This window comes from Cydia amplana, chromosome 26, assembly GCF_948474715.1.
Source record: "Cydia amplana chromosome 26, ilCydAmpl1.1, whole genome shotgun sequence".
NCBI classification, from domain to species: domain Eukaryota; kingdom Metazoa; phylum Arthropoda; class Insecta; order Lepidoptera; family Tortricidae; genus Cydia; species Cydia amplana.
In genome coordinates, this window is record NC_086094.1 from 5,447,038 (window position 1) to 5,456,194 (window position 9,157).

Consider the following 9,157-nt stretch of genomic DNA (forward strand, 5'->3'; position numbering starts at 1 on the left):
CCTTTCAACAATTAACATCGTACCGCAAACCATACAAATTATAGCCAAGGAAATTAGAATCTTGTTGTATTTTCAATTAGGTTGAATTTCATTTGTTTGAACATTTTACGAGACAAATGAATTCGATGCGCCTGGTATCCATTGCGCGCGGCTGCCGCGCGAGCCAATATTCGATGGTTTGCCGAGCGATATGGAGACGGGGCTTAATGTACATTGGGCGGCACAAGGTTAAATAAAAGTTCCTAAAAAGGCTTATAAGTAGTAGCTTTGATTTCTGCTTTCTCCAGCTGTTCCTTATGTGTCTCCGTGCTGACGTGGCGAGTGGCTGCGGTCGACATCATCACCACATTACATAGAGAGCAGTACAGGCTATTATTGCTTAGCTGAAACATGACAAAAATAAGACATGTATTTTTTTTTAATATATAAACCGGACAAGTGCAAGTCGGACTTGCATTCCAAGCATTTTTAAACCCGTAGGGATCAGATCAACAACTTATTATTATTGTGAGCCTATTGTGTCCCACTGCTGGGCAAAGGCCTCCCCCCTCTCTTCTTCCATTCATCCCGTTTTGAGATACATCTGGCTCGGTTGGTATATTTTAGGCTCCGATCAACAACTGCGTAATTAAATAAAGGGGGGAATGGTCAGACAGACAGACACACAGTGATCCTATAAGGGTTCCGTTTATTCCTTTTGAGGTACTGAGCCCTAAAAATGGTACCTATGTGCAAATAACTCACTGCATAAAAGGGCATACTGCGGGTCCCAGCGAGTTCAGAGAAATGGGGACAAAGTCACTTCTCCATAAAAACATGGTCTCCTTATTCCTCAGTGACATTAACACTTTTGTTTATAATATTCCTCTCTATATATTAACACTATAGAAAATACTTTTAAGTAATTTGGTGTGTATTAAACACAGCTTTTATGAATCAAAAAATCGAGATAAGTCAATTAAAGTATAAGAAATTGTGTAAAAATGTTTTCCATAAAGTTAGTATAGGGAAGAAATTGGAGACTACGAAAATATAGGTACCTATTTCACTGTTAAATTTTTTATTACCTTTCTTATCAAGTTTTCCGAGAAATCCTCCAAATGTGGGTATCTTTCTAAACACTTCTTATGTGTCATAAGATTTTTGTGAGCTTCCTTTAGCTTATTGTCGAGCTCCATTTCAACGGCACAAAATACACATTTATACATAATGCCAACCATCACAATTCCGTGGTAGGAGTCTGAAGATATTACAAGCTTTCTACAGTCTTTTAGAGTCAAGATTACACTTTGATCATCTGAAAAACATTGCACATTCACTGTGGGTTTTTGGACTATATTCAGCATCTTCGGTTGACGTAAAGCTGGCACAGACATGGCTTATTATCTTATATTAAAATCCCAGTAATTTCAACTTGAAACTTCACGTATTCAATCTTCAAAAGGATTGTTTTTGTGCGAACCATGTACAAGAGAAATGCAATCAAAAGTTTTATAACCAGACCGGAAATGGCGGAAATCTGTTTGTCTTGTCTATTCTATCGTCTATGGTAAAATAGTGTTGTAAGTACCTTTTACGATTCATGTGATTTTTATACTAGGTCAACCAGATCTTGACAGTAGAAAAAGGCGGCAAATTTGAAAAATGTAGGCGCGAAGGGGTATCGTCCCATAGAAAATTTGAATTTCGCGCCTTTTTTTACTGACAAGATTTGGTTGACCAGCTATATTTATTATTTATTAAAAATTTCAAAAAATAGTTTAATATACTTGGTCAACCAGATCTTGACAGTAGAAAAAGGCGGCAAATTTGAAAAATGTAGGCGCGAAGGGATATCGTCCCATAGTGATACTAAGTAATTAATTGTAACACGTATGTACCTATGTTTAACAAATAAAAATATTGATTGATTGATAGCAAATTTGAATTTCGCGCCTTTTTTACTGTCAAGATTTGGTTGACCAGATATAGTTGTATACTCTGTTTTCAGTAGCTCCAACACATCCTTGGAGGATACAACTAAACGGAGTTAGATATGAGCGCCGATATGCATATAGCCGGCGGCGGCGCGCCGGTCAAAATAGGTCGGCGGCGGCGGCGAATCGGCGGCGTGGCCTTGAAACACCTTCGATTAATGAAAAAAGAATTCAAACCAAAATTTTACCGAAAAAACATGTTTTTGCTGTAAGAAAGTTATGAAATAAATGCATCTTTTATTTTCAAGGATAATTTATTGAATAATATTACGAAAAAAATTGATATCATATAAACTGTGGATAAGCGGTATTGCGCGGCATCAGAGGCGGTCTTAATCTTGGCGAGGCTCTGGCCGGAAGATCTTAGCGAGGCCCTTATCTTTTGTGCTAAGTTAAAAATTGCGGTTTGGCTGTATCAGGGCATAGATAAAAAAATACATAGAGTGTTCACTCCATACATCAGTTTTAGTACCAAAAAGACTATTAGCATCTAGCATCGAGTAGTGGAACTATCAGTACTGCTACTTGACAATAGATGTAGCACCGACCGGAAAGTCTTATGCTGTTGAGATAAGACTTTCCGGTCGGTGCTACATCTATTGTCAAGTAGCAGTACTGATAGTTCCGCTACTCGATGCTAGATGTAGACACTGAAATTAATAGTCTGAACTGATGTATGGAGTGAGCACTCTTGTCTTACTATATTTCTCTATGATCAGGGAAACGTCTTGTCGACAGTCCAAAGAAAATTGAGCTCCGTCATTAACCAATATCGACCCAATAAAACCGATTTATATCAAAAAGTGAGGCCCAACTCCGAGCTCCATGTAACACCGAAGACTTGATTTCGACGCCTCCCAATGCGAGGCCAGAGGAAGAGCTGCAGGTAAGCATACAGCTAAGTTCGAAAGCCAAGTGTAAGCATGGCTGACGGCCGAACGCCTGGAGCGCCGATTGCGGCGCGCTTCAGTGCGAGGCCGAGCTGCTAGAGAGCAGAGCGAGAAGCCATAGTGTTAAAGAGATCTGGAGCTTTCCTGCGGGCGCATTCGTGCGACGCCAAAGGCCGAGCTGCAATGGAGCTAAGATCGGATAAGGCCCAATGCTCAAGCATTTTAAAACAGGCCGAAAGTTGAGCTCCAACCAGGGCCAAAAACTTGCAGGTTCAGATAGCGGTTTAATTTCATGCGAGCGATGCACAGCCAAAGATTGAGCTGTGAGAGAGCAAAGCTTGAAATTTGAACAGTGGCCAAGTTTAATTGAGACCCGATTCCGACGCCCTTCCGTGCGAAGCCAACGGCCGGACGTTTGGACGTGGAAACGCTTAATATCTCAAAATTAACCCAATTTTATACCTTTTAAAGACGTTTAACCATGCTTGCAATGGTTAAAATCGCGGTAAATGATGATGGTTAGCTGGCAAAATTAGTTATGCATTGGATCGGTAATCCAAAGATGTGGGTTCGAGTCTCACGTTAGCCAGAGTTGATCACAGTTAATTTTTTCATTGTGATTGACATATGTCTATTGACTATCGTATATATACAATCTATAAATTGTAATGTGGAATGTCCCACAATAAAAATGGAAGGAAATCAGTATGTTTATTACAAGCATATTGATGTTAAAATTGATATTAAATAATTTCGTTTTCCCAAGACTAGTAGCGCGATTACTATACAGATAAGTTTGCATTTGCCTTCGATATTTTTGAATTATATTGGGCCTAAAATACCTTTTGAATGGCTATAAACTATTTGAAGTGGCGCCGTTAATGATCTAAACTCGATTAAAAACATATTATCTGATTCTGAAAGTAGTACTAGCTACCAAGGTCACGCCGATGCCACGCCGATAGCGCAGCGTCGGCGGCGGCGGCGCGAAAATTTTGTCGGCGGCGGCGGCGCGCCGGCGCGGCGCTCATATCTAAACGGAGTAGCCATTAACAGGCTTTCCCCTCTGTCGAAAATAGGCGGCCAACGGTCATACACAATGTATGGACTGACGTTTATCTGACATGGCTATTTTTACGTTACGCATACATTTGACGTTCCCCTCCCCCGCAAAAATCGGCAGACTGTTTTGTACAGAAAATTACAGACATGGCGTCTCCGTTTGATTATATCCTCCAAGAACACATCAATTGTTATTTTATTTATTTAGAACAAATTTCATTTTTTAGTTTGAACTATATGGACCGTCCATATACATTATACTCAAGACTGTTAAGAATAGCCTCCTAAATATTCATGCGATAAAATGTTGTGCCTACATGTTATACATGTAGGTATGTAACATACTCCATCGCTGGCCGTAAACTTGTTTATGCTTCTACGCAGATTGAATAACATAAAATAGAAACATGTAGTCAGATAAACTTTATTATAGTTACCTACAATAAAAAGAGGCCGTTGAGTTTTTATTATACAATGCAATCATGTTGTGGTTTCTAAAAGTATTGTTTCGTAAGTACTACTTGGATACTTTATTTAAAAGTTTGAAAACTTAGTGTCACTTAATTTTTAAAAAAAATCTGAAGGCCTACGTGGCCAAAGGTGTTGCCTTCGTGTCACACTAACGTACGAATTTACAAGTGCGACAGGGAGGCAACACGTCAAACGTGGTTCGCGGTAGGCCCTCTGGGCAGCAACGTTCATTTTAACATTTGCGGCAGTAATTCCTTCGATCAACACGGGCTTCCGACAGGTCGGAAGGGATAGGCCCAAGCCATATCTTGACATTCAAATCATTCTGCCATTTTTCGCGGGGGGGAACGTGCACATAGTCGCACTTCTCACACACTTGCATACAAAATCCAATCTGTAATGACGACACAAATACATAGAAAATGACACCCTACACAGACAAATCTTGCACACGTCGATTTGTTTTTGTGTACGGTACGGACGAGTCACAAGTGTCACAACACGCACACTAACATATTTTCGTCAAGAGATGAGAAGTCGGATTTGTTGCTCGACCGATCCGCAATTTGTACTGGGCGAGAAAAATCGATAAATCCAGCAATTACATGAGACTAAAATATAATAATTGTGTTTAAATATAATTAAACGTATGACATGTAAAAAAAATATTACGTGTGAAATATAACACCTTCTTTTTGTAAATTTGATGTCCCCGACCTCTTTTTACAACAAAAAACCGAGCAATTAGGCATTTTTTCTGCTGCTGTGTTCACTCGCGCGTCTGGACTCGGTCTAGTTAAAAATCCGAGCGCAACTAGTTTTATTACCCGCGCTAGATCAGTTGATCTTGTACCTAGGCAGAGGGGAAATAGTGCGAATGCCGCATCCCTTCCGTGTTGATCAAAGAGTAATTCAGTCGACAGCAACGTCGCGCTTGCACACTGGTTCAGAATATCAACAGAATGCATATCTACAGAAAAAGTCAAAAAGGTAAATTTACCATAAAATATGAAATTTCACGTTTCCTGCAGAAATGCAGTCGACTGCAGCAGTATTACAAGACAATACTGCCGACTGAATTATTGCTGCAAATGTCAAAATCGGTATTACAGCCCGAAATGTTGATTTGACATCTACGGCAGCAGTGCAGTTGGCAGTTATATCTGTTGGAGACCGATGAAGATACTGGCACATCACAAGTACAAAGGTTAAAGAGTGTGTCACTTAGCTATCTGTCAATTCTGATATATAACTGAAAAATGTATGATCTTGTGTTGATTCGATATTAGTAAAATAAAACAAACGTTTACATATAATATTTATTTCTTTCATCCGCCTCTCCACCCAACAAGTGGTAGCAGAGCGTGGTTCGCTAGTTAAATGTAGTCGGTAAAAATAAAACTTCGTCCAAGATGAGCTCATCGGCAGCAACCGCTTCGTCGTCGTACCATCGGATCGAAGCCCTAACGAAAGAAAATTACGATACGTGGTGTCTCCAAGCGCAAGCAGTGCTAATCAAAAATGGCCTGTGGGGATACGCAAGCGGAGAGATACCCGAGCCGGATGCAACTAGCAACGAGACGGAAAAGAAAGAATTTCTACACAAAGATCTACTAGCAAGGTCAGAATTATTACTTCTCATCTCGCCTTCAGAGTTGAAGCAAATAAAAGGTTGCAAAACTTCGTCCGAGCTTTGGAAAAAACTAAAAAGCATTTACCAAAGTACTGGTCCCGCAAGAAAAGCAACATTGCTGAAGCATCTCATACTGAAAAAACATGACAACGGTGACGTCCGCGAACATCTTAACGACTTCATGGACACCGTCGATAAATTAGCAGACATGGGTATAACTTTAAATACTGATCTACTAAGTATAATGATGCTATACAGCTTACCCGCTTCATTCGAAAACTTCAGTATAGCGGTAGAATCGAGAGATACCCTACCAAAGCCTGAAGAGCTGAAAATTAAAATCATAGAAGAAAGCAAAGCTAGACAAAACCAAGATGCGCAAAAAGAAAGAAGAGAAGGTGCATTGTATTCCTAGAAAAAGCCTAAATACTGTCAGAAATGCAAGAAAAAGGGGCATAATACCGAAGAATGCTGGAGTAAGAAGAATAAACATCAGCAAAATCAAACATTCCACAAAAAGGATGAGAAAAACTTCAGCATAACTCCTACTTGCCTGTCCATCACCTCTGCAGATACCTGGTGTCTGGACAGCGGCTGCACGTCCCATATGTGTGCACAGGAAGATAATTTTGAGAACATGAACTCGGAAACTGGAACTTTGCGGCTAGCGTCTGAAAATCACACCGCTAAAGTTGAAGGCAAAGGCAAAGTACGTATAAACATCCAAAACGAAACAATTAACCTCCATGATGCGTTGTATGTACCTACCTTGGCATCAAACTTAATGTCAGTCGCAAAGATCACTGAAAAAGGAAACACCGTACTGTTCACAAAAGATAAGGCATACGTTAAAGATCAAAAAGGTAAAGTAACTCTAACTGCCACGAAAGAAAACGGCCTGTACTACACAAAGGGAGAAAAAGCAAATATAGCAAAGACAGTCGGCAACATTGAAATTTGGCACCGAAAACTTGGACATCTTAATGAAAATTACTTGAAGTTAGCTGCAAACAAGAAATTGATTAGAGGACTCGAACTAGGAGGAGGAAATTTACCGGACTGCGAAGTATGCATCAAAGGGAAGATGGCCAGACTGCCATTTTCATCCTTAGACGGACCACAATCTACACAAGCGCTGGAAATTGTGCATAGTGACGTCTGCGGGCCCGTCAACACTGAAACACTAGCCGGATCTAAATATTTCCTAACATTCCTGGACGACTACACTAAATATTGTTGCATCTACTTCATATCGCACAAAAGCGAAGTATTCGAGAAATTTAAGGAATACAAAAGCAAAGTCGAAAAGTTTCATAATAAACCGATAAAAAGTCTACAATCGGACAATGGAACGGAATACTGCAATAGAGAATTCGATAACTTTCTAAAAGAACATGGAATCAAGAGAAGGCTCACAGCACCGTACACGCCTCAACAGAATGGCCAAAGCGAACGCAAAAATAGGTCTCTTCTTGACAGAGCACGGTGTTTGATGATCGAAGGAAATATACCTCAAAAACTGTGGGCCGAAGCAGTATACAAAGCGAACTATCTCATCAACCGAAGCCCAGCTAAAGCCCTGAAAGGTTGTACACCATATGAAAAGTGGACCGGCCGTACTCCATCTGGAAATCACCTGCGTATATTTGGATGTAAAGCTTTTGTCCTAAACAAACACAGAAAAGGTCAATTTACACCAAAATGTACAGAAGGAGTCTTCATGGGCTATGCACAGCTAGCAAAAGGTTATCGCATTTACATTCCTGAAAAACAAGGTATTGTAATAAGCAGAGACGTGAAGTTCATTGACAAAATGTATTATAAAGAGGATGTTGATCGTACCGAAGAAAACTACGATGATTTTTTTGAAAAACAGGAACAACAGGAACGTGTGAGACCTGAAACAGAAATCAAGGTTAATAAAAATACAGAAAGAAAGAGGAAGGAAAAACAAAGAAAGAAGAAGAAAAACTTACCTGTAGTAGAAGTTGAATTCTCTTCAAACCCTACCCATGAAACTGTAGTCGCACCTCCTGTACCAGAACCTGAAGATGGTGAATTTGAAACCAACGAAGAAATTGCAGAACCTGAAGATGATGAATATGCAGAACCTGAAAATAGTGAAATAAATGTCAACAGTACTACAAACGAAGAGCCAAGACCTCTTAGGGCGCGTAAAGCTCCAATATGGCACAAAGATTATGAACTGATTGACCAACCTTCAAATTCAGATGAAAATCAAGTGCCATTAGATGAAGACATGGACGAACTCTCACTTATATGCGAAAATGATCTCAATAACGAAGAATGGCATGACGCTATCAAAGCGGAAATAAAAGCTCATATAAAGAATGGAAGATGGAAAATTGTTAAGAAAGAGAAGGACATGAAAATTATTGACCATAAAATGGTTCTAAGGAACAAATGGACTCCCGAAAAAGGAGAGATAAAGAAGGCCAGACTTGTTGCGCGCGGATTTGGACAAAGACCTGGAATTGATTTCAATGAAACATTTGCACCAGTTGCCAAATTAAGTACCATTCGATCTGTAATTGGACTAGCAGTCGAAGAGGACTTAAAACTTAACCAAATGGATGTCACGACGGCATACCTGAATGGCGACCTGGCAGAAAATATATTTATGAAGTTTCCAGAGTATACCGAGCAATACGTAGCCGAAATAATGGTAGAGGCATGCGACGAGGATGATTTTACTTTGTATGACAAAGCAAAGAACATGCTAGAAGATATAAAAAGTATCGAACAAGAAAAAGTATGTCACCTCAAAAAGGCCCTCTATGGATTAAAACAAGCAGGAAGGCAATGGTATACAAGATTAGATACCGAACTAAAGAAAATAGGATTTCAAGCGTCGAAAGCTGATCCTTGTGTCTACATATTAGTCAAAGGAGGAGAAAAGACAATAATTGCCATATATGTAGACGACCTTCTTATTGCTTACTCTTGCCCGAGAATACTGGCCGAAATTAAGAAAAAGTTAAACCAACAATTCGAAATGAAAGATTTAGGACAACCAAAACGTCTAATCGGAATTGATATGGAATACAAAGAAAATAAAATAAAATTAACACAAGAAATTTGAAGAAACATTAAAGAAATTTAAG

At 39.5% G+C, this 9,157-nt stretch overlaps 1 protein-coding gene across 1 annotated transcript; it reads right to left on the bottom strand.

The window, feature by feature from the left end:
• Nucleotides 1-234: 234 nt before the first annotated feature.
• LOC134660191 (uncharacterized) lies at nucleotides 235-1,522 on the bottom strand. Its single transcript, XM_063515917.1, has 2 exons — nucleotides 1,068-1,522; nucleotides 235-383 (listed from the first exon to the last, which is right to left on the bottom strand). Exons 1-2 carry the CDS (start codon nucleotides 1,374-1,376, stop codon nucleotides 243-245), a joined length of 450 nt encoding a protein of 149 aa, XP_063371987.1. The 5' UTR covers nucleotides 1,377-1,522; the 3' UTR covers nucleotides 235-242.
• Between the last annotated feature and the right edge of the window lie 7,635 nt (nucleotides 1,523-9,157).

Bases quoted from the DNA above. Each gene is read 5' to 3' on its own strand.
- LOC134660191 (XM_063515917.1), bottom strand. From the start codon at position 1,376: ATGTCTGTGCCAGCTTTACGTCAACCGAAGATGCTGAATATAGTCCAA. The intron at 384-1,067 runs GTAATAAAAAAT...GTCATGTTTCAG, and splicing joins CGGAAAACTTGATAAGAAAG to CTAAGCAATAATAGCCTGTA.